This window comes from Channa argus, chromosome 12 (assembly GCF_033026475.1).
Source record: "Channa argus isolate prfri chromosome 12, Channa argus male v1.0, whole genome shotgun sequence".
Classification (NCBI taxonomy): Eukaryota; Metazoa; Chordata; class Actinopteri; order Anabantiformes; family Channidae; genus Channa; species Channa argus.
In genome coordinates, this window is record NC_090208.1 from 7,124,620 (window position 1) to 7,149,085 (window position 24,466).

At 38.6% G+C, this 24,466-nt stretch overlaps 3 protein-coding genes, 1 long non-coding RNA gene and 7 other non-coding genes across 16 annotated transcripts; all 11 read right to left on the reverse strand.

The window, feature by feature from the left end:
- Nucleotides 1-1,116: 1,116 nt before the first annotated feature.
- LOC137137510 (serine protease FAM111A-like) lies at nucleotides 1,117-5,893 on the reverse strand. Of its 3 annotated transcripts, none has more exons than XM_067523859.1 (6): nucleotides 5,661-5,893; nucleotides 5,215-5,320; nucleotides 4,828-4,900; nucleotides 4,173-4,241; nucleotides 3,659-3,706; nucleotides 1,117-3,575 (listed from the first exon to the last, which is right to left on the reverse strand). In XM_067523859.1, the coding sequence occupies exons 3-6, from the start codon at nucleotides 4,891-4,893 to the stop codon at nucleotides 1,794-1,796; spliced, it is 1,965 nt and encodes a 654-aa protein (XP_067379960.1). In that variant the 5' UTR covers nucleotides 4,894-4,900; nucleotides 5,215-5,320; nucleotides 5,661-5,893; the 3' UTR covers nucleotides 1,117-1,793. The 3 variants fall into 3 exon arrangements, with proteins under 3 accessions (XP_067379960.1, XP_067379961.1, XP_067379962.1); XM_067523860.1 differs by having other exon boundaries at nucleotides 5,462-5,893; XM_067523861.1 differs by having other exon boundaries at nucleotides 4,377-4,900; nucleotides 5,661-5,892.
- A 1,779-nt stretch (nucleotides 5,894-7,672) lies between these two features.
- Nucleotides 7,673-11,501, reverse strand: LOC137137511 (serine protease FAM111A-like). Its single transcript, XM_067523862.1, has 4 exons — nucleotides 11,334-11,501; nucleotides 10,089-10,146; nucleotides 9,903-9,959; nucleotides 7,673-9,805 (listed from the first exon to the last, which is right to left on the reverse strand). The coding sequence occupies exons 2-4, from the start codon at nucleotides 10,116-10,118 to the stop codon at nucleotides 8,093-8,095; spliced, it is 1,800 nt and encodes a 599-aa protein (XP_067379963.1). The 5' UTR covers nucleotides 10,119-10,146; nucleotides 11,334-11,501; the 3' UTR covers nucleotides 7,673-8,092.
- A 189-nt stretch (nucleotides 11,502-11,690) lies between these two features.
- On the reverse strand, nucleotides 11,691-19,360 carry rnf175 (ring finger protein 175). 3 transcript variants are annotated; one of them, XM_067525200.1, is made up of 9 exons: nucleotides 19,206-19,360; nucleotides 18,841-18,878; nucleotides 18,557-18,698; nucleotides 18,039-18,193; nucleotides 16,414-16,521; nucleotides 15,254-15,374; nucleotides 14,492-14,625; nucleotides 13,770-13,871; nucleotides 11,691-12,688 (listed from the first exon to the last, which is right to left on the reverse strand). In XM_067525200.1, the coding sequence occupies exons 1-9, from the start codon at nucleotides 19,224-19,226 to the stop codon at nucleotides 12,568-12,570; spliced, it is 942 nt and encodes a 313-aa protein (XP_067381301.1). In that variant the 5' UTR covers nucleotides 19,227-19,360; the 3' UTR covers nucleotides 11,691-12,567. The 3 variants fall into 3 exon arrangements, with proteins under 3 accessions (XP_067381301.1, XP_067381302.1, XP_067381303.1); XM_067525201.1 differs by having other exon boundaries at nucleotides 18,841-18,982; nucleotides 19,206-19,321; XM_067525202.1 differs by lacking the exons at nucleotides 18,557-18,698; nucleotides 18,841-18,878; nucleotides 19,206-19,360 and adding an exon at nucleotides 18,313-18,519.
- Nucleotides 19,361-19,649: 289 nt separating this feature from the next.
- Nucleotides 19,650-23,484, reverse strand: LOC137138287 (uncharacterized). Of its 2 annotated transcripts, none has more exons than XR_010915929.1 (9): nucleotides 23,382-23,484; nucleotides 22,566-22,630; nucleotides 22,125-22,201; nucleotides 21,398-21,476; nucleotides 21,096-21,174; nucleotides 20,818-20,878; nucleotides 20,333-20,396; nucleotides 20,063-20,135; nucleotides 19,650-19,861 (listed from the first exon to the last, which is right to left on the reverse strand). It is a non-coding gene; the product is annotated as an uncharacterized lncRNA (long non-coding RNA). The 2 variants fall into 2 exon arrangements; XR_010915930.1 differs by lacking the exon at nucleotides 23,382-23,484 and adding an exon at nucleotides 23,217-23,291.
- LOC137138686 (small nucleolar RNA SNORD14) lies at nucleotides 19,932-20,024 on the reverse strand. Its single transcript, XR_010916213.1, has one exon. It is a non-coding gene; the product is annotated as a small nucleolar RNA SNORD14 (small nucleolar RNA).
- Nucleotides 20,201-20,293, reverse strand: LOC137138690 (small nucleolar RNA SNORD14). The gene has a single exon (XR_010916217.1). It is a non-coding gene; the product is annotated as a small nucleolar RNA SNORD14 (small nucleolar RNA).
- LOC137138691 (small nucleolar RNA SNORD14) lies at nucleotides 20,466-20,558 on the reverse strand. Its single transcript, XR_010916218.1, has one exon. It is a non-coding gene; the product is annotated as a small nucleolar RNA SNORD14 (small nucleolar RNA).
- LOC137138687 (small nucleolar RNA SNORD14) lies at nucleotides 20,948-21,040 on the reverse strand. The gene has a single exon (XR_010916214.1). It is a non-coding gene; the product is annotated as a small nucleolar RNA SNORD14 (small nucleolar RNA).
- On the reverse strand, nucleotides 21,246-21,338 carry LOC137138688 (small nucleolar RNA SNORD14). The gene has a single exon (XR_010916215.1). It is a non-coding gene; the product is annotated as a small nucleolar RNA SNORD14 (small nucleolar RNA).
- On the reverse strand, nucleotides 21,548-21,640 carry LOC137138689 (small nucleolar RNA SNORD14). Its single transcript, XR_010916216.1, has one exon. It is a non-coding gene; the product is annotated as a small nucleolar RNA SNORD14 (small nucleolar RNA).
- Nucleotides 22,418-22,510, reverse strand: LOC137138692 (small nucleolar RNA SNORD14). The gene has a single exon (XR_010916219.1). It is a non-coding gene; the product is annotated as a small nucleolar RNA SNORD14 (small nucleolar RNA).
- Nucleotides 23,485-24,466: the final 982 nt, after the last annotated feature.

A 24,466-nucleotide genomic window follows, 5' to 3' on the forward strand; every position in this document is an offset into this window, starting at 1 on the left:
CTGGCCAAGAAATCACAGCAGCGTCTCTACTTCCTCCGCAAATTAAGAAGAGCCAGAGCTCCGCCCCCCATCATGTACACCTTCTACAGAGGCACCATCAAGAGCATTCTAACGAGCTGCATCACTGTGGTATGGGGGGCTGCAACGCCTCCTGCCGGAAGACTCTACATCGAATAGTGAGAACAGCTGAGAAGATCATTGGTGTCTCTCTCCCCTCCCTCCAGGACATTTATGGAACCCGCCTCACCCGCAAAGCCCTCTGCATTGCAGGTGATCCCACTCACCCATCACACAGCTTCTTCAGCCTGCTGCCATCAGGGAGGAGACTGCGGAGTCTACAGGGCAGGACCAGCAGACTGAAGGACAGCTTCATTCATCAGGCTGTCAGGAAGCTGAACTCCCTCCCGAACTTGCCTCCCTTCCCTCTTCTGCCTCAGGCACAGAACTATAACCCCCTACTACCTCATATATAATAGAACTGCTCTTGAATCAGACTGAATAAGCTTTTTTTCTTGCACTAAATCTTGTTACCTGCACTGTTGTACACTTCACTGGTTTGCACTCCATCTGCCTTGCACTGCTTTATTTTACTTTACTTTATTTTTATTATTATTACTCTTTACATGCCCTTATTGTATAGTTGTATTTTATATTTATATTTGATCTAGATTTTTAGGCTCCACTGTTAGTGTTATCTGTATGCACCATGGGTCAGAGAGTAACACAATTGAAATTCTCTGTATGTATGTACTGTACATATGGAAGAACTGACAATAAAACTTGACTTGATGTCCAGAGAAAGTGTGTCCTACTTAATCTAAACTGTCATGTCAGTTTTCATGTTGACTGACAAGAAAAACTTAACATAATCACTCTGAATCAAAGTTTACTTTAAACTATTAAAATGTAATACAGCTGGTAGTATTTTGCTGGTAGTGTGATACAATGGCCACCTCGGGGAACTGTTGTTTTATCATTTCCACTAAACAATTAAGAGGATGTCTAAAGACTGATTCTGGCAACAGTAAATAGTAAAGCAACATTCCTGACATTCGTTACAGTGTCCTGATTTATATATTTTTTCTACAACAAGGAGCCAAAAATCTCATACACTAATTCATAATTCAACATAAGTGAATTTTATTCAGAAGCTTCAACAGAAATCGAATAGATCAACAGAACAGTGGAAGTCACACAGTCTTACATCTGTTACAAGTTAACAGATGATGGTTGTAATTGTGAAACAGGAAACCAAGTAGCTCCACAGTAGAATAATAACTGCATAACGGTTTCATAGGCACCTTTCATGACGCTTAGGGTCACCGTACAGATAAAACCAAAACAGAGGAATAAAATATGATTGAAGTCAAATAAACCCAAAAGAACACAGGACAGATAAAAGAATTACAACTGTTCCAGCATCAGCCATCAAAGTCATTTGTAACCCCCGCCGAGGCGAGCAGAAGGAACAGTGAGGCAAATACATGAAGAGGATCTGAGTGTGGTGATATGGAGGTCGGCAAGGTATAAAGGGGTGGGGTTTTGAGTGGCCTTATAGGAAACAGTATTTTGTACTAAATGTGACCTGTTACAGGAAGAGAATGGATGTGATTAAATGTGATAAATGATAAATGATAAATGGATAAAATGATAAATGGATAAAATGATAAATTGCGATTATATAAGCTTATATAACAAAGATTATATTAACTTCCACATTTCTATTATTTTTTTGAACTAGAAGATATGCAGCCAGATCTGTTAAGGCACTTGGCTGGCGAGCCTCTGAACAATCAATCATTCTCTACATCTACCTCCATTAGCTCATCAGAATCAACTGACTCAGCACCGAGTACCTCTTTCAGGTGTGGGTTTCCCTGTGCTTCCTCCTTAACTTTCTTCAAAAGCTCCTCATTTCCCATTTCCTTCAGCTTACCCACAAATCTTTCAAATATAGAAAGCAGAGGATGGGCAAACTCAATCACGCTCTCCTCATGGTTTCGAAACCCGTATGTGTATCCTGCCGTGTGCAAACCAAAAACCCTGCAATGAGCATCAAACACCGGGGATCCAGAAGAGCCATGATACATGAAAGTGTTGTAAGTCCCTACTTTTTCTGCATTTTTTCCACCCATCATTATGTCTTCAATCCCTTTATATTTAATTACTTGACTGATAGAGTGTACAGTGAAAATGGTGTCTTTGTATTGATGTAAATGATCATTCACAGCCTGCCCCCTCTTCTCTTTCTCAATGATACATGTAGGATCCATTTTTTTCACTTTCCCTTTTGGGTGACCGATAATACAGGCTTCACCAGTCTCAGGCATTGGACCAAATTTTTTCAGCAGCCCTGGTGGCACAGTTATTTTTGGTGTCTTTGTTTTTGGTTTGCACTTCTGGCCCTGAGGGTTGAGTTCAAGTACGGCATAATCTAGTTCCAGATCAAAGGCAATGAAGGTTTTTTTAGCACTAAAGGTGGTGAAGTTTGTGTCTGGCTCTGGCTCGTCATAGTTAAACAGAGCAAACACATCAATATCCTCCTGCAGGTTTAGTCCTTCAAGACAACTTTTAAACAAATGTGCGTTAGTCAGGATAAAGTTGTCAAACAGTACAAAGCCTGTTCCCTGACAAACATCTTTAACAATCAGTTTACACACTGAACTGCCCAGTTGCAGCAGCTTCCTGACTCTGTGCACTTCACTGAATGACTGTTGGATCTTTCCAAAGTTTTCCTTCCTCAGCTTCAGTTGTTCCTGATAAGAATCACCTGGGAATCTACTCTCCATCCATTCTTTCAGACCTGGAAACTGGTCCTGCAGTAGTTTATAAATCTCTGCAGTGTTGTCACTGCCTCTTTTTTCTATTTCAGTTTTTACACTGACTCCCCTCTTCTCGGCTGCAGCTGCGATTACTTCAATGTCATACTTATGCTCTGGTTCGTTTGATGCACATGTGTTTTCCTGCTGTTTTTCATAATTTTCTCTCTTATTCAGACGTATCTTGAACACTTTATGATCTAGCATGTCAACTCTCTGTGTACAGTGAGTATTAAATTTTGGATCCTCATTGTCAGTCAGATTGAAGTCGCCGAGATCATCAATGAAGCGTCCGTCTCTTTTCAGAGCTTCTTTCACTGTCATCCCCTTTTCTCCATAGACACACAGATACTTGTACTTTTTAAATGCTTTGCTTCTAAAAATCTCCTTTGTTTTGGAATGGACCCCTCCCACTGTATCAATGTAAAAGACAGAGTATCTGTTTCTTGGATGGACAATATTGTAATTTTGGTCTTTGGCATCTTCTACCTTTTCTGAATTACATAATACAATCAGAGACTCACCATCCTCGATACAAGAACAAGGGAAATGTGTTGGAACAATCTTTTCCTTGTCCCCTTTACCCAGCTGAATTACAATGGTTTCATCTGAATGCTTTGCACTCAGCTTCCTAATGACAGGTATATCTGTTGATTGTATGACCTTAAGCACTGTGCGAGGGTGATCACAGTAAATGTTGTGCACATTATGGTCATTGTGACTGAATTTCACTTTGAAACCATGTAAATGTCCTTCCTGCAAGAACCAAGAGTGAGAAAATACGAGTTATATGCTACTTTTGTCATAAAAATGCAACAGTTTTGTGCGTGTTTACTCACCATAGCACAGTCGTCTTCTTTCTTCACTTTCACATCACAGCCTGCAGTCTGCAAAATGAGAACAAAATACAATTTGCAAAATCTTGTTAAGAAAATGTGAAAAGTAGAGACCTGTAGGTGTAATATTAGCTTTATGTTTGTATCTGCATGCATTTGTGCACATGTAGTCCTGCCACTTCCTCCAATCAACTATTGGTGGTGCTAATGTGCTAATGAATGAAGGCATCTGCCAAGGAAGTTGGAAAAATCAGAAATATAAACTATAACTTGATTTAAGATACACTGCACAGGGTAAGAACAATGCTGTGTTATTCTGGGCCACTGCAAAACTGATAAGGACGGAATTTTGTTTGTTGAGAGCTGTAATTACACACATCATCTATCAATGGAATTAAACATTACAAGCCACTGCAATTTGCTTTATTCTTAAGCATTTGCATCACAGGTGTTCAAATTGCAGCCACTGGGCCACGTGTTGCCCATCCTGTCATTTCACAGTGATGTAAAAACTTACCTTAGAAGCTGCAGCACCACCTGGCTGCAAATTCTCTGTTTTGGTTTCACTGCTGCTACCAGGATGGTCCTGATGATAAAAAGATGTTTACATTTACAAACAAATTAGTTTGACACGCTGTGGCTAAATCACTGAAATGACTCTATAATAGTGATGCCCTTAGTTAAGTAAACGTTAGGGCCCAATCCTAGTTCACAGTTTTACCTTATCTGTGAAGATCCTCAGTCATGATTAACCCAAAGATACCATTCAGGGGCAACTGACCTTGTTGGATTTCTGCTGGACCTTAAGCTCGTCCCGAACAGAACAGAACCTTTGAGTTTAATCCCACTTATTGTTTTCGAGTGCCCACTCATTTTCAATTTGCTCTTTAATTCAAAGTTACTAAGGACATTAATAGGTTTCTATTCCTTGCTGCCAATGATTCTTAAGTCATTCTTGGTATTTTCTCACCACTCTGTCTACATATTTGTCTTCCCCCTCTGTGGCAAAAGAGAATCGGGACAACCCTACTTCTACATATAACAACACAAAATGAAGGATTAGGGTGAAGTGATTTGGCAAAAGTCAGAACTGGGATCAGGCTTAGGGTTACACAAGTTACAAATGTCACAGAAGATAAGTATTGATAATCGAGCATCCAGTTTTTACTTACACTTTTCTTCTCAAAAAAATCCCTTATGTCCTTTATCCCGTCAATGCTTCGCTTTGGTGGAGGCATTTTCACCCTATCATCACAATAACAATGTAAACTTCAGGAAATGACATCTTTAGGCAATGAACAAAATCTGGCCAACTCAAGCCTAAAATGAAATAATATGTAAACAAAGAATTGATGCCAGTTTTATGCAGTGAAGTATTATCTCTGTAAATCAATCTATAAAATATGCAGTATATTGTGTATTTACTGCAGTTACTATTTACATTTCTAAAATAATTCTTGAGTATATTTCTATAAGAGTATGTTAATTTGGATTGTAATGTGTTTATTCTTGGAGTATAAAAAAAAAAAAAAAGCCTGCTTTGAGGAAGCTGCACTTACTTTGCTGACTCACAAATGCTTTGCCGTTTCCTTTACTCAGAATTCCAGGAAATGACTGGAGGCTGTACAAGATCGAGCCCGCTATAAAAACCCAGATGTTGACATTCTGCAACAGACATGGAACAGTAAATATCAAAGTTCAGGACACAGCTGTGTTAGATCTGTGATAAACTTACTGTCAACACATTTTATGGGTTAACAGCAAGCAAATGTAACTGGATAATTACAATCAAAATGAAATTCATACTTATTATTAGTCTGGAACGACTGGACGTTCTACACCCCAATTCCCGCCAAACTTTTAAACTTAATTTGTGGAACGACGAAAAACCCACAAAGTCACGGAAGTAAAAGCGACGACAACGCGGACTACAGAGTCTATAGAGAGTAAAAAAGGTAAAGTAACTTTAGAAAACTCCGCTACGTTCAGGTAAACCTGCGGTTACCGTAGGGCTGCCTCCGTTGTGACGTCATCGGTCGGCGATACCGGTCTTAAACGTTAAACATATTTGAACTACTGGCAGCGACTGGGTCTTAAGACTAAAGACTGGAATCTTTAGACGGCACACAGTTAACGATCGTCTCTGCCGACTGTCAGCTCCGATTAGGTCGGACTGGCGTGGGTGGTGTCTCTGCACTTGGCAGATGTTTCCTCTCAGCTGATGTTCTCTAGTGATGGGAGGACCGGCTCTGGTCAGAGATTCGGCTCTTTTGTTTCAGATCCCTTAAATGAGCTGGCTCTTATGGCTCCAAAACGACTTTTAGTTTAGTATCACTGGGAGACTTATATTTTAGCCTAGTTTAGTAATTATGAATACAGTGTTTCATTTTTAAAAACAGTTACTATTGTTTAACATTTTTATCAAACCTTTAAATGAACAACTGAACACAGATCCACAGCAAACAAATCAAATAAATAAAGGCCGAAGTCCCTCGTCACATTATGACAAGTCTGTCCCCTTTCCTTCTTTCACATAATGGTTTCTGTCACTGCATGTATTTGGCCGGAAGGATGTGCCCATCAAAATAAAGTCGCACCCATGTCTGCATGGATTCTCAGCAGAGCTGAGCAAGAGTAGCTCAAGTATCTACTCTCCTTGAAGGAAGTCGGCTCTTCTCGTTCGGTACAAAGAATCAGCTCTTACAGCCGCCTCGTTTGTGAACGATACATTACTATTGTTACATATTAACCCTTTAAAGTCACACTGTGACCAAAGGCCTAATCTATGACCCATCAGAAACAGGTAAAGTGTATGATACTTTGTGTAAGTGTTTTACTTCTGCAGGCAGACACTTACACACCGGGACTAACCAAAATATATACTAACAATTATATTATTTTGTATTTTTAGAGCACTGTGTGCCATTTAAAAGTTAATTTAAGGTTTTCATAGTCAAACACATCAAACTAAAATATCTATACATAATTTCAGTGGTGACCCTATTGTTTTATCCGATGTTTTAGAACTGTAGTTTTCTCTTATCCAATATGCTCCTGTAGGCACAGCTCTGCACTTTATTTTAAAAAGTAATTCAAACATGCAGGGATGTCACGAGACACACCCAGAATAGGTGCAGGTGCAGTTGCTGCTTATTCTAGGATTATGGGGTGGACCCGGTGTAAGGCTTTTTCTACGTGCAAGTTTCATTCGACAGTTGCTTCTTTCTGAACTTCTGATCTTAAGCAACTGTATGATAGACAGCTTTCAATAGCTGTGAAGCAGATTCAGGAAGTGTTTCCTATACATTGATTTAATGAAGAGGCAGATGTGGGAGAACCAACCTGTGCAAAAACAGAAGGTCACATTTGTATTTATTTATAATACATTTTAATAAGTGTGTGTAAGTAAAATAAGCATTAAAAATTGACACCTCATGACTGGGACCCTAGTTTTTTGTGATTAGCTCACAGACTTTAAGGGGCTGATTTGAGGTCTGCAGCTGGGCCCTCGTGGGACCACTGGGCAGTATCGAGGAGAGAATGAACAAGTTGTAGTGGTAGAGCACTGGGTTGGGATGTAGAAGGCCGAGGGTTTGAATCCCACTCTACCAGGTGTCGCTCCGCTCATCCAACAAGAGTCACCTAGGCACAAGTCCTTAGCCCAGATAAAATGGGAGAATGCAGGAAGGGTATCTGGCGTAAAGAACCCAACCATAAATCAATGTGGTGACCCCTGAAGGGACAAGCTAAAAGCTACGGTCTTATATATAATTATGCAATGAAATATATCTAATTGCATAACATTTTTTGAATTTTAAAAGGAGAAGGCCCATCCACCCACAGACTTGTTGCCCTATTAAAGAAGAAAATTTTGATTCATCAAGACTTCCAGAAGTCACAGAATGCACCAGCACAAGTTATTAGGGTTGATGAGGTGATATTTAACATTTTTAAGAATTTTCTAATTTAAAGTTTCAGTTTGTTGAAATGAGTTGTTTTACGTACAACTGCAAAAAATAGCTGTTTTCAATTTATTGATTTTCTCAGAAAATTGATCATTTATCATTTGATTCATTTATGAATGATGAGAAAGGGAAGGCAGGGAAATTAAACTCATTTGTAATTACAGCATATGGATACAGTTTCATTTAAGAGTGTTTATTTGACATTTTCAAAAGTTTGTTGATATTTCTAACAGATCCTAAAATACAATTATGTTGCTTTAAAAACAACGATGGGTGAAATTAAAGTTAATGAAAAAAAGATGCACTTAAAAGATCCACAGAAAATGTACTGTTAAAATGTAGATTTGACACAGACAAACAGCCTCAGCATTTCTGACTAAACTCCACTAATGTGTCTGTACTTTGCTGTGCTTCCTCATGAACAAACTAAGAGAGTACATCAATCTGCATTGGCTCAACATTGTCTGCTGGCTCAACACTCCTGTCCTCTCCCAGTCCACAGATTGTTTTGTAGGTGTTTGTTTCCATTTGCTTCCTCCTTAACTCTCTTCAACAGATCCTCATGTCCTCTTTCCTTCAGCTTGCTCACAAAGTTATTAAAGATGGTAAGCAGAGGTTGGGCATACTCAATCACACTCTTTTCATACTCGTAAACAAATCCCCCAGTGTGCAAACCAAAAACTTTGCCATAACCATCAAACACCGGGGAGCCAGAGGAGCCATGAAGCATGAAGGTGTTGTAGGTTGTAAGTTTGTCTGCTTTGTTTCCACCGATCAGGATGCCTTCAATGTCTTGCTCTTTGAGCGTGTTAATGATTTTATGGGTGATGAAGGGATGTAATTGATCCTCGACATTCTGCTCTCTATTCTGTTTCCCAATGATACATGTAGGATCCATTTTTTTCACTTCTCCATTTGGGTGACCAATGAGACAGGCTTCCCCATTCTGAGGCATTGGAGCAAATCTGTTCAGGATCCCTGGTGGTATCTTTTTGTTTTGGGATGTGGGATCGAGGTCAAGCTCAAGTATGGCGTAGTCTAGTTCACCATGAGTCAAATAGAGTATTTTTACAACTTTAAAGCTTTTCCAGTTTTCATGATCTCCAGGATCTTCACAGTTAAACACGGCAGTAACGGTATCATTCAACTGTTCCATCCACATGTCTGATGGAAATCCACACAGTGTGAACAAGTGAGCATTTGTCAAAACAACATTATCAAACAGTACAAAGCCTGTTCCCTGACAAATACCTGAACCAATAACTGTACAAACTGATTCACCCAGTTCTAGCAGCTTCCTGACTCTGTGCACTTCACTGAATGAAGCTTGGATCTTTCCAAAGTTTTCCTTACTCAGCTTCATTTGTTCCTGAAAGGAATCACCTGGGAATCTACTCTCCATCCATTTTTTCAGAGCTGGACACTGCTCCCGCAGTAGTTTATAAATCTCTGCAGTGTTGTCACTGCCTCCTTTTTCCACTGCTGTTATCACACTCTCTCCACTCTGCTGGGCTTCACCCAAACTCGGCACTCGGTCTGTCTTACATTGTGACTTCTTTGTTGCTTGTGGGCTTCTCTTATGTGATGTTTTTCTTTCTACTCTCTTTTGCAGTGGAAGACACAACTTGAATTTCTTTTGATCTAAGATGTCAACCGTGTCTGTATGGTCAGTGTGGACAATTGGATTGTCGTTGTGACTCAAAGTGAAGTCGCCGAGATCATCAATGAAGCGTCCGTCTCTTTTCAGAGCTTCTTCCACTGTCATCCCATTCTCTCCATAGACACACAGATACTTGTACTGTTTGACAGCACTGTTTCTAAAAAGCACCTTTTTTTTGGTGTTTTTCCCTCCCTCTCTATCTATGTTAAAAACTGAGTATCTGTTTCTTGGATGTATAATTTCAGGTTTCTGGCCTCCGGGGTTTTCAACTCCAAGCTTTTCAGCTGATATAATAAGAGTCTCACCATCCTTAATACAAGAACAGGGGAAATGTGTTGCAACAATAAATTCCTTATCTCCTTCACCCAACTGAATTATAATGTTTTCATCTGCCCACTTTAGCTCACTGTACTTTCGCTTTGATTTTACTGCCTCCAGTACTGTGCGAGGCTGATTGCATGAAATAGTGTACTCCGTTTGTCTATTGTTGTCGAATTTCACTTTGAACATATGTGAATGTCCAGCCTGCAGGAAACCAGATTGAGGAAAAAAAAATAGATTTAATTATTTATGTAACAGAAATACCTGTTTTGCACATGCTGTGTGTCTTGTGAATACTGACCTGTAAAGAACTGTCATCCTCCTCCTTCTTCACTCTCACTTTCTCGTGGCAATTTGTCTGCAAAATAATTCACTGCTTGATTAATGTTATTTTTCTAATCACAAATAAATTTCAAATACATCTTTCTTGACACTCCTACCCAAACGACAAGCATATGAATTCTTTAAGGTCTACGCAAGGATTCACCTTGAATTCCCCATAGCGTTCCTCTGCCATATTTGGATGATTTAGAGATGACTTGCACCTGTAAAAAACAAGATGTGTCAAATATATACAAGAGATCTTAAAGATGTATTGATCAAATTGCCCAGAATGGATTTTGTTTTTCAAAGCACAGCACTTTACTGCAACATGACCTCCAAATTTCCCAAGAGGGTCCAATTGCAGAACTGAGCTGAACTCTGACACCTAAATAATTATAATTAAGTCTATGGATGGAGAGACTAACAGCATACCTGCACCTGGTTTAATAATTGTCGCTTGTGACATGATTTAATTAAAAACTGAAATTATGAAATGTGTAAAATAATGTGATTGTAATGTGTAATGCAACTTTAAGAAGAAATTTAGTGGTTTAAGAAGTATAGATATATATAGTTAAATAATATTTGCCCTCAGATATAGCCTTAAGTAACCTTAATGAAATCTACTTAAATAAAGTACACGTTAAAAATGTACTCAAGTACAGTTAGGAAGTACTTTGTTGCTTTCCACCACTGACCATTACTTATTACTTGTATTGAGTTGCATACTACTACTACGTCTGTGCACTACACTTTGCTTCCTGCGTAGACAGTGCTTGTCAGCAGCAAAATTTCCCTATGTGTCATTCTGTGTTCATTCTACTGCTTCATTACAGCTTGTGTACAGAACCGAAACTTATGGAATTCCCCTGCACTTAACAGCCACACGGAAGGTTACTGTGTGGTGGAACTTTCTAAACGTCGTGATGTCTTCCAGTGCTGATAGTTTTTAAGTTATGTGAGATGTGTTGGACATTTCTGCTGCCACCAATAGATTACAGCATTAAAAACGCTACATCAAAAACCAACTGGCCTTTGCAGAAACATTGCCATTGTTGACGAGGATAATCCACAAAACCATGTTCTCATATGGACTATTATCTTTACTATTTGTTAAAAACTGTCAGTCTTTTTTATTCATAAGAGTTTTTGTAAAAAAACAAACAAATCTATTCTGTTCCATTCAAGTTGTAACTTGCAAACTGGGTGGGGCTCTGCTGGAACATTCTCTACCCAGTCGCTAAAAAAAACAACCACTCTGCATTCTTAGACTTTACAAGAGGAAATAATTGATTTTATCTCTAACTTTTGATGCAGCAAAGTTGCAATATACAAATTAATCTTCAGAAACAATTGTGGTACAATTTCAGGGTGCAAATAAGATCTTGATACCTCAGGGTAACTATACCTGTTTATTGAAGATCCTTTGTGGTTAGTGGCCTGTCAGGTTAGCGGCACGAGGAGAATAAAAGAAAGTCAATTATCTTCACTTTGGATGTAGATGAATGTAGCTGACCATTTATTCCTGTACTGTATTTTACATGAAGGAGCTTGTTTCCTTAACTGTCTGAAATACTTTTGGTGTCCACCCTTTTTTCCTACAACATCTCTGATTGGCTTGTTTGTTTCCCAGCATCACTATTCCAAGACTAATGCCAGACCAGCGAGGGTGAGGATTCTGAGGTCTAGCAGTAATAAAACATGGTAGCAGTCTAACATTCTAGTGTAACTCTTGGCCAATAAAATATCTAAATGTTTTTATTTATTAAATACAAAGGTAACATGAACAGCAGTCTGGAGGAAAAAGCAGAATCTATTTGATTTGGCAAAAGAAATGTTTTCATGATGGATGGAAAAGTTGTAGAGAACTTGATTAACCCCATTTAAATAGCTTTTACTGAGGGGAGAAAAGGAAAGTAAAAAAGTCAAGTCCTTTACTGCTTTTCTTTGACATGATACTTAAATTGATCTATTGTTCAGAAACAGTAGTGACACACTGACTATTACTGCTACAATACATTTATCAGAAACTTAAGCTCCAGACAAATCAAACCATAATACAACAGATGTTCCAAACAAACTTCGGTGATACGTTACATAAAATGTAAACAGGTGACATGTAAGACAACTCTTCCACAGTTTGAACAGACAATTTTTTGTTTTGTTTTGTTTTAAATCACTGTGCAAAAGCTACAGCCTTTTCAAAGCTGCTCAGGTCAGTTTAAGCAGAAATACGTTAGTGGTGTAAACAGAACCAACAGTGAGGATTGTGCAAATACACTATAAAACAGTGTACAGGACAAAGTAAACAATAAACCATAAAAATACAGTTTCCATATGTTTCAAACTAGACAGGTCTGTCTTTAAAAAGATCAAATACTAGATGGTGCTTTTATGTTTTTGTTCAAGTTGGCAACAGTTTTGGGATCAGTGTCCTCTGCACACAGAGACCCAGATCACCTGGCATCACTGCAGGGAGCTGTGTGAGTGTTCAGTCAAAAGACACACTGAAGAAACAATAGACATCAAAAGCAGCCTCATTCAGCTCCTCGTTGCACTGACATTCGCAGTTTGTCGCCATTAATTTATGCCCTTGGCACAACTCCAGACGCACTTACAGTACATTGATGTCGCTCAGGGTTCTATTCAAGGCCCAGTGAGAAGTTAATCCCGTGAACAATACCGATGATGATGGGTTGCCAGGCAACCAGGTATCTGAGCCAGTCAAGGAGCTGCCCATAGAGGACATGTGTCTTTTCCCAGCTGTCAGGAGATGAAAGAATTAAGGAGAAAGCACAGGCAGACATGAGGTTGTCTATGTAAAAGTTTGTTGGACTGTAATGTATAATCCTATAGGACTGTGGCATTATAGGATTCACTTCATGGCACTGAGTATATTAAATACAAATTATATTAGAAACAAATACATTTTGATTAAACTCTTTAATACTTCTTTATATATTAATATGTGGTACATTAATAGTTCAATTGTTATTACTGTTAATAGTTGCTGTAATTTGGACATTCTGGTCTTAGTGAGATAACAACCAGGGCCAGAATTTAAAGTTTGTTAAATGAAATGTTGTATTTTTACATTATTTGCAAAAGGAGTAAAGTATGTTGACTGAATTCACAGGTTTACAAATCTGTGCAGACTTGTATTAGAAATCCAATTTGAGTCAGTGTTATTAGTGAAAGCTTCATGCAGTATTGACAAGGTCATGACATGACAAGAATACACCTTGCAACAATAATCACTACATATAGATATGCTTATTTGTTAACTTCAAAGGTTTATTTTAAGATAAAAAACAAAAACAAAAAAATACTTATCAAAATTTTAATTTTATCTGTCAAGTTTAAATTAAAGCTCTCAAATGATGCGTGTCTATAAATTTTGACACAAACTGAACATGTCGTCAGTTTCATTGCAATATATTACACACAAGCTTGTTACAACTGTGAAATACAGGCACCCATTTAGCTTACGCCATTGTAACTGTGTTTAAGCCAGCTGCGATCAGCCATCGGAGCAAGTTTGTGCTGCTTAGCATTAGCACGTGACATGCTGCGATGTTTCTGTTGCCTGTAGCATCAATTTCAGAGCATCGGTTCCGGTAGATCCTGACTGTGCTGGCTTAGGTACCCATCCCTATCAGGACTGGATACTTAACCATGGTGGATTGGCTCATATAACAATGTAATTATGTCTCTTCTGCAATAAATGCATATTTTCACACAGCCAGAAGATTTTGGAATTTCAAAGTCTAAAAAATCCACGACATCATGGAGAGTGTTGCCTCTGTCTCCCATCACTCAGCCACACAGGGTCAAAAAAGGATACGGGTTGTTCATTAACCTCTTCAAGTCAACCTTCTCGTTGCAGTAGGGACATGTCTGCTTCTTACCCACAATACACCAGCCACGGATGCAGAACTCGTGGAATCTGAAACAGGGCAAGTTAAGAAAAAAACTGAAAATTGATTAAAATATATATATATTAAAAAAATGAAATTAAAAATAGTTTATAAAGCCATTGTGTAATAAATCACTGCAACATATTAATACAGTAACAACTTGACAATTAAATACATCACACGGTAATCAGAAGCATCTCAGGTTTAATGATGATTAAACTATTGAATCCCAGTTGCTGGTCCTCTAAAAACAATGCTTCTCATAAACACAAGGCTCCATCTCTGTAACTAGAGCATCGTCTCTTAGCACAACAACCTGAATTGACTCTTTTATCTCCATGTTACACCTCTGCTGCTCTGTCTTAATCCTTTTACCTGCAAAGACAAAGTTAGCCCTAAATTCTGAAAAAGGAAAGACTCGACATTTGGGGAAATTGTTTCTGTTTTCATTCTATGAAGCTAGCCTGGTTATACACAAAGGTTAAAAACTACTCCATACCTTTCTTAAAGTGTATACTGTTTTTCTGATCCATACAAAACTACATTTCAAAAGGCCAGTTCATGGTTTTGAGAGGGAGTTATGTTGTGAAACAAAAACACTAAAGACCAGTACACCTAAATAACATCAAACCACTGAGATTTGGGATACATGTGTCCACAGGAAAGCTGATAGGTGTCTTCTATAAATCCTTCCTCCTCTACATCCACCAGAATCTTCTGACCACATACTGCACAGATGTCATTGGTCAGGCTCCTGCTGGGCATGCCTCCCTTGTTGTAGTACTGAAAACACACATATATGGACAATACATTTCTAACTCAAAGCAAATATCATTAATGCAATTAATAATGTCAAAAACAGCTAAGTCCAACATGGATCAGTTATTAATGGTTTTTCTGTAGCATAATGATATTATTCATTATCTTAATCTTACTCTTGGAATCACAGTTCATATAATTTGAAAGCTGCAATTCTCTTTGAGCTACAACTTGGGCCCATTTCTTGGCTCTAAATTTTTACAATCGGCAGATTGGCACCAGTGAAAGTAGCAAAAGTACTGTCTATTAGCAGTTCCTGTTTCAATTGGCTGACAGACAGCTAACGCTGATTACTGTGATGTGATGACCACAAACATGGCAGTACACTGAGCCACTACTTTCCTGTAATTATTAAGCAAACTTGAAGATGTTTCTTTACAATGATCTTGAAAATAATATCCTCAAGATGTCAGATTCAAAGTGAAACTAAAAATTTGTGTTTTATGTCAATAGATGATTTGAGTCCAAATTTTCATTCAAAATTGCAACGATTGAGTGTCTAGGGTTTTACTCATATAGTCACTAAAGGCTGCTAACTAGTATTGATGAATCAAGTCATTTTTCATTATAAGGGAGTTAAATTTAAAGTTACCCCAATTGTAGAAGCCATATAATCGGAGCAGATTTCGGCAAAGTCTCTGCCCATGACGCCATAGTAGAGTCCGTAAAACAGCATGATCACACCTACGTCCATAGAGTCCTCTGCCTTGATCCTACCCAGAGAGAAAAAAAAGGTCAGTTGTCTCTTGCTCCACTGAATCAATTAATGTGTTGCCCATAAAGCTCATATAAACTGTGGCTAACTGAACTGAGATATAATTATTGACAAGGCCATTAATATATCCAGGCTTTATGTTCTATTAGATTTCAAAGTAAGGACAGATTCAATTCAATTCAACTTTATTTATTAAGCGCAAATTCACAACAAAATGATCTCAAGGCACTTTACAGAATATCTACTGTTTAATAGCTTAGCAAAACAAAAAGCTGGTAAAATGCTGAGGCCAAGAGTCCAATAACCAAAGAAATGTGATACATCGCTGCCCTCTAGTGAGCACACACAGGTTTTCCACGTCTAATACATAATTGAGTTTATCTTTAAGTATGTCAAAGATCAATGGGTCTTGGCTTGTCTCTTCAGGCGTCGCCTCAGTGCCGTGCAAATCCCACACCTGGTGAGGTGGGATTCGATTCCGCTGCCTTCTGAATCCCATCCCCAATGCTCTACCCAATGAGCCTGCAGGCCCCCCTAGTTCATCTGTCTGTATGTAAACATTTTTCTTTTTGATCTCTTTGCTACATTTTGAATATCTCTTATTTGTGCACCCTCTCTATTCTCATATTGTGTTTTGAGGTTTAGTTTGTTTTTGTTTTTGATTTTATTTGGAATTATGCTGTTGTACGGTTGATATCTTCTATCCCTTTCTCTGCATTTATCAATTTTTGCTGTCCCTATATTTAAAATGAAAACTAAAATCACTCAAACTAATAAAGCAAAACAGGCAGAAATCAGGCATTCCCTCATTAAATACAGCTAAAACACTATGATCAGAATAAGAGAATCAACAGCAAAAAAAGCCAACTATAATAGGATTTATGACATTGAATGGTTTTTAAAATATCTTTCCATTACATAAAATGCTTTTCTTCATACTTTCATACTTATGATACACATACACTGTGAAGTAAACTTTCAATGTATATTCAGCTATGACACAACTGCATCCGATGCTACGGTCAGCAGTGACTCACCTGAAAAAGACGTTGAAGCCGATCATAGTGAGCATGATGGCCAGGTAACCCAGGACGCCCACTGCATAACTGAGCTTGTAGATCAGCAGGAACCACTTGTATACCATCCTGACAAAACAGGAATATAAGTACATTATCAACCTAATGATGGTGAAATAATCACATCAGTGGTGCTGAAGTGACTGCACTGATTTTTTGCCAAGAAATATTTATGAATTACAAAAGCAGTTAGGGATATTTGACTTTTGGGTGTAATTTATGGAATATGTAAAAAGTTCATGCTACAGTGCTATTATATCACGAAAGTAGGTCATTTAAGTAGAAGCATGCAATGGTAATTTCTTTATCTCAAACTATTTATTGAAACAAAAGCTAACAACAGTAGTGGGTATACCACAGCAAAAAATGTCAATGTCTCAATAACTGGTCATGTGTCCTTGAGCATCAATTACATTTTGACAACAACGTCTCATGCTGTTCACAAGTTGACTTATTGTTAAGAAAAACTTATTGACTTAAGTGTTAAGAACACTTATAAGTACTAGGAATTTGTCTTGATGATTTGTGGAAACACAGAATCTAAAATATAAAGTTAGATTGCAAACGTGTTACACACAACAAACATGAAATATATAAACAACAGAAAAGATACAAGAACAACAACAAAAAAAAGGATTGTGGCATGACTGTTCTTGAAGGGCTGCCCTCAGGTCATCGAGGTTCTGGGGTGCAGGATTAAGACCCTCTACACGATGACTCAGCTGATCTCATCGATTTTCAATGGGATTCAGATTCTGGAGAAAGTGCAGGCCACTCCATTTGAGGTACCCCAGCCTCCAGCAGCCGTTCCTTTATGAGGCAGCCTCGATGAGCTGGGGCATTGTTGTCCACGAGGATGAAATAAGGCGTGTGTTGTTCAGGCAGAGGCATGACAACTGGAATAATGATGTCATTCAGGTAGTATTAGCTTGTCACAGTACCCTCGTCTAGCAGGCAGACCGTGGAGTTGAGAGGCATTTATCATCCGGTTCCGTGGGGCACTGGCCACAAGGAAGTGGTCATCAGCATGGGATGTGACCAAAGGAAGTCCAGTTCTATGCCTTTCTGTGACGCTTCCAGTCTCTCTGTGTCTCTGTTGATGACAGTCTGTGACACTCTAAGCTCAGTGAACATCCCGTTTGAAGCCTTGCAATGGCCAGGTAGCGTTGGTCAAAGGTCTCATGATGTCAAAATGTGACCAGCATGATGAAGAGGACTGTTTAAATACAAATTGAATTCACTGAACCAGAACATTCTGTGGTTGATTCATGGATCAGACACTTGTGATTCTTGTGGTTAATCACCTTGTTAGAACAGCATGTTATGAAATAAGTACTGAAACATCAAACAATTGGACATGTGCATTTAAAAGTTAAGAGATGGTCAAATTAAGCTCACCTATAAAGGTTATAATGCGTTTATTAATATTAATTAAGAAAACATGCTTATGTCAAGGCTGAGCTAAGGTCTATTTGTCCCATTTTCTAGAACTCAATAAAAAAAAAAAAAAACACTGTCTATATAAACTGTCCAGATAATCCAGTCACATCGTGGTGTTCCAGCATTGCTCTGTGTCCTCTACTTACCTTGGCGTCCTGCAGGACAGCGGTTTGCGAGTGGCTCTGAAGATGACGTAACTGGTGACCACTGAGAACATTCCCCACATGGAGAGGAATCTCCACCAGTACAGTTTAATGGTGAAGTACAGAGGAACCACCCACATCTGGACCAGAGTCACCAGCTGAGGAGGAAACATTTGGATACAAATCAAATATTTTTTAATGAAACACTTTATCAGTTAAGACATGGTGATAAACACAAATGTACTGTACTAACACATGTGGTTATAAGGATTCATACTTTATATATCACCATTCCATGCATGAAACATGATGTAGACGCATGCCATCAGAAACTGTTTCTATAGATGTTATATATATACATATATGTTGTGTATATAAAGAAAGAAAACGCTGCAAACTATATGTTTATAGCCTATGTTCACTAATGATCTGCAGTCAAGATGAGCAGCTAAACACTTAATTATCTACGTCCAGTCCGGGTGAGTGGCATAAGTTCCAGTATGTTCCTCATCCATCCTCACATTGTATGAGCGGTGGTGCCGCTGCTTCCACTGCACCAGGACTATCTGAGCCACCACCAGCGTGGCGATGAGAATGAGCACCATCTCTGCATGCATGGCCTCATGACCCCTGTGCTTCACATGCAGGCGTTCATGCTGCACCCTGCCAAGGAGAGAGACCACATACATCAAGTAAGGGGTGGGGGGAGAGAAATTCAGCATCTAATTACGTCATATAATGCGTTAAGGAGTTAAAACTTGTATATTTGGCCTGAGAGGTGGTAATGGGCCAGGCCAGGACTCACTTCCAGTTTTCTCTGTGTGTCATTTTCAGCAGGTCATCCTGCAGTAAAGAGGGTCAGAGGCAGAAATAGCAGCTGGGAGGTTAGTGGGTCTCACTGGACAGGTTTATGTGGGTTAATACAAATTTCACCGCAGAAATGCGATCTGTGTGGTTACAAATACAATAACGTAGTGTTGTAGTTAAAAAAAAAAGGGCATTGCTTGTTTTTGGTAACGCCACGTAGAAACAGCAGGTGCCTGAGGTTTGACGGCTCGTCCACAGCTCGTGGTAACGTTAGCCAACATTAACCGCTAGTTCACCAATAAACACGGCAAAAGTATCCAATCTTCGTGTTTGAACAGTGGAATTATTAACCAGTTTACTCACCTGGGGGTGCACGCCTGCCATTGTCGGGCTTATTTTGTCCCCGTGTACGCTAACCGGTACCGCTAACGCTAGGTTAGCCCAGACCGCTGCTCCACGGAGCGGTTACGGGGAGTGAAGAGGGCCAAACTTCACAGAGCGCGTGTAATAACTACGGCGTTCACTGGATTCACATATGGGAAAGGTTTTTTTTTTTTTTTTAATAAAAAAAAAAAATTTATAATTCAGTTTTATTGCAACTTTAAATTTTGTCAAGGCTTTTGAAAACATGTTCATTAATTTACTGGTGAATCCTAAAACAGTGCATAGACGCCCATAGCTATTCTTTAGATTATGTGTGGATCATTCCAGCCGGACACATTCTTACAATTTACTGACCACATCAGTTAAAACCCACATTAAATTACAGCACATAACTGATCTAATACAACCATCACAGACACGAAATTTGTGTTTATGTTTTTATTTCAATAAAGGTTTGGTTCAATAAAGTTTACTTGATTTATATCATTTCACAGTAGCATGTTACATTATTTGATTTATGACCATAGAAACCAGAATTCATCTTCAGTTGGCAGTTGTTAGATCTTTTTCTTGAAGAATCTTAGAGACAATGACAGGATACTGTGGGAAAGTGCAGCTTCTCGTTTACAGTCAACCTGTAGGATGAAACAAACGTGAATTAACAAATTAAACTATTACAATGGAGGTTTGCAACTAGAACTGAATTCGCTCAGACATCCAAGGAAGGTTTGTACCATCTTTGGTCTTTAGACCTCTGGTGGAAACTACGAATGGCAGGAAAAAGCATCATCACAGCGAACTGTAGGCTGTCTGTATCTTACAGCTAAAATACATACCTGGAAAAATTCTTCTGCCAAAAGCTTCACTGGACTGGATAAACATTGAAAGATGTTCCAGCAGATGTTCGCCCTGGAAGTGACACAAAAGTTAGTTATCAAGCCCAAAGAAACAAGGCTATTTTATCTTATTTTGTTTCGCTCAGACATCCAAGGAAGGTTTGGACCATCTTTGGTCTTTAGACCTCTGGTGGAAACTACGAATGGCAGGAGAAAGCATCATCACAGCGAACCGACATAGCGGATGAATTTTAAAAAGCAAATACATACCACGCAATATCTGTTGGCGTTTCCCTTGTCTGCACTCTGAAATCACTGCCAGCAGAGTTTCACCCTGAAAGTGACATCAAACAAGTTATCTTTAAATTGTAACAGGACAAAACTGATCATCATTTCTTGTAATTCGCTCAGACATCCAAGGAAGGTTTGGACCGTCTTCGGTCGTTAGACCTCCGGTGGAAACTACGAATGGCAGGAAAAAGCATCATCACGGCGAATTATGTTCACATTTATTGTGCGCAATATCCTACCATATCAGAAAATTAGTGTTATGAGGACTCTAAGACTAATCTAAGACTATCAGATGTTAGTTGAGTTGTCTCCATGTTCTGAATTTTCCCAATATGTGCCAGCTGAGTTTTAAATTCTGCTTCTAAAATATGCCCGTGTCTTGGCGAGACACTTGGCCTTACAGAAAAATACATTAAGTACCACTTAGACAAGCTGAATTTTCATTTAACAGATAACACACCCACCTTCTGTGGACTGTCATGGCATAACCTCCTCCACCAGATCTTCAATGACTTTACAGCCAACCTGAAATGAGAGATGATATTTTTTAATTATAGTGACAAAATATACAAAAGGATCTTTATTGCCATTCAGTCGCTCAGACATCCAAGGAAGGTTTGTACCATCTTTGGTCTTTAGACCTCTGGTGGAAACTACGAATGGCAGGAAAAAGCATCATCACAGCGACAACCCCCCCCCCCAAAAAAGAGGCCTAAATACATTTATTGTAAAGTCTACATACCAGTGCCATGAGCTTTGATTAGTGCTGTTGATGGCGACTCAATGTTGGACACACCAAGGCGGCAACCGAGACGTTCACCCTGAAATGAGGTGGAGATAGTTCAGTCTCAATGTGTAGAGATCTACAACACAATTTACAGAATACTGTTGTTCGCTCAGACATCCAAGGAAGGTTTGTACCATCTTTGGTCTTTAGACCTCTGGTGGAAACTACGAATGGCAGGAAAAAGCATCATCACAGCGACAACCACCCCCACCACCACAATAAGAGGCTTAAATACATTTATTGTAAAGTCTACATACCAGTGCCATGAGCTTTGATTAGTGCGGTTGATGGCGACTCAATGTTAGACACACGAAGGCAGCAACCGAGACTTTCACCCTGAAATGAGGTGGAGATAGTTCAGTCTCAATGTGTAGAGGTGTTACAAAACAGTTACAGAATACTGTTGTTCGCTCAGACATCCAAGGAAGGTTTGGACCGTCTTTGGTCTTTAGACCTCTGGTGGAAACTACGAATGGCAGGAAAAAGCATCATCACAGCGAACGATGGCAACCATATTAACCATAACTTACAGACAGGAGAACTTTAACAAATGCAATTCCAAAAGTAATCAACACCAACTCAATTGTTTAGTTTATCCCATGTACTTTGGTGAGACAAGGAGTAATATTTAGATGTAGTTTTCTGTATCAAATATAATTTGGTAACTTTATTATGGTGCATCTTTAAAACAAGATGAATCAAATATATACATGTTTGTTTTTCTAATGAAGCAAAATAATCCTTATATAATTATTGACATAAGCTTCACTGTGGTGTCATGGGTACAAAAAAACCCAAATTGTTCATCTGATGCTTTAAAATTTCAGAGAAAGCAATTTTTTTTTTTTTAATGTTTTAGTTGATAAATGTAGGAAAGGTAAGAGTTTTCCTGGTTCAAGATTAAATAAGTGTGTCTGCTATGGACGTTCACTTCATACTGGTCTTTAACGTTAAAAGCTCAACGTAAATCATCTGACAACTCACCTGTGGCCAGAGTCGGTAGAGCTGATGCTTTTCTGCTTCTTTCCCTTGAGGAACTGCTGGCATCATCCATCTCGAGTCTGTTTGTGAAGGTTGCAGCGTTAGAAACTTGTCATTCAACTGAGCAAAATTAAAATACATTGATCAGTAAACACGGCTCCATCCTTAAACCTTTTAAAATAAAAATCAGTTTTTCCTTGTAACTGAAGTCACGCAGAGGCAGATTTAGAATTTACACCACCAACTAGTAACTCATCGCTATTTTTTTTTTAAGGTTTAAGAAGAAATCAAAATAAACGCTCAGACATCCAAGGAAGGTTTGAACCATCTTTGGTCTTTGGACCTCTGGTGGAAACTACGAATGGCAGGAAAAGACGTCATCACAGCGCTGCAGTGAATTTAATCTGTTAATGGTAAATATTAAACAATACACTAATGTCTTACCTACAATGTACCAGGGGACACGGTTGAAAGACCAAGCTCACAGCCGCTCAAACACGCTGTGAAATCTGAAGAGGGAAAAAATAAAAGTTTATGAATTCAGTAAAACGCTGGTTGGTGTAACATCATTTCAGACTCATTTATATATCACCTAGTATCTATAAGTTCATGTATTCTGACTATATTACCCTTCATGTGATAAGTCAAATTACACAAAAATCCAACCAGCCTCACAACAACAAAATAATAAGGCACCTTATTTTATTTAGTAATATTTACACTCACTGTCTATTAAAAAAAAATAATAATTAAAAAAAAGTGCCAATGTTTGAAGAAGTGACTTGGACACAGTTCCGCGTCTGCAAACCACGTGTTGCTACCGGAACACGGGGAAAAAAAACCCCTCGTTTCTTCCCGCACATTTAACAGTTTATTATAAAGTTTTCTGACGTTAAATCCTCAACACAGCTCAACACTGCTTTTCTACCAATATTACAGCATATTTATAAAAGTTTCTTACTGTTTAACAAGAGCTTAGTTTTTCTGAATCTGCGTTTAATTGTTACAGTAGTAAACACACATAAACTTAAAATACCCTTAAATATATTAAATGAACCCGCTTTCAGGCAAATTTGCGTGTCGAGTTAAACGTACGGACGTGTTAAATGGAGTCAGACACTGGTTCAATCTGCGACCATCCGCTAAATTAAACGTATTACACGAGATAGAAATCAGCAGCTAATAATCCCACACACTGTATTGAGCAAGTAAAACGTTATATTAGAGAATTAATAGGCAGATAAAAAAAAACATATTCACCTTTAAAGAAGGAGCAGACTTTTCCGTCGCCTCTCCGCAGGAACAAATGACTTAGCTCGCGTCCTCGCTTCTTTTTGTTCCGTCCTGTCGCCCTTTGAAGCGCTTTACGAAGCGTTACCGCCGCCTGCTGGACCGGAGGGGGAACCGGGATCGCCCTGCTCCGTAGGCTCTCTTCATATTTTTACATACACTATTCACAAAACGTTAAGATTATTCGACTTTCGGGTGAAATGTCAGACTTACTCCCCATGGCTTTAGGTGGTAAATATACAATAATGCTTTCAAGCTTCTCTCTGACTTCCCTATTTTAAAATATGGAGGAGTTTTACATCATTAGGAGTTCAGATAATATCAGCTTGGGGGGGGGGGGTTAGTAAATCTATTATAAGTTATAAGTAAAAATGGGAAATATTAATTGTTGATTGAAAGTTCCATTAAATGTTACTGGTATAATGCTATTGCGATAATGAATAAATACTTTGTTAATATACCTACTAAGCGTTAATAATGACAAATACTGTGTATTATATATCATATATCATATAATAAACATTTCAAAGGATACTTGTAAGTCATAAAAATGTAAATAATTGCACATGCTGTTTATAGTTAATTTGTTATAAAAATAAACAATATACAAAGGGCATTTAATATAATAATAAACTAGTCCATGCATTTGTTACTTCTAGGCTGGACTACTGTAATTCCCTACCTTCAGGATGCCCCAGTAACTCCATAAAGAACCTGCAATTATGGGCTTCCCACAAAATTTAGAATAGAATTTAAAACCCTGTTTCTTACATAGTATAAAGCTCTAAACAGTCAAGCTCCATCATATATAAAAGATCTCATAGCACCATATCATTAGACCAGTTCGATCTCAGAATGCAGGCCTAGTTGTGGTTCCAAAGGTAGAATGGGAGGTAGAGCCTTTAGCTATCAAGCTCCTCTCCAGTGGAACCAGCTCCCAGTTCAGATTCGGGAAGCAGACACCCTCTCTACTTTTAAGCGTTGACTTAAAACCTTCCTCTTTGATAAAGCTTATACTTATTTATAGTCATGCTGCTATAGTCTTAGACTGCTGG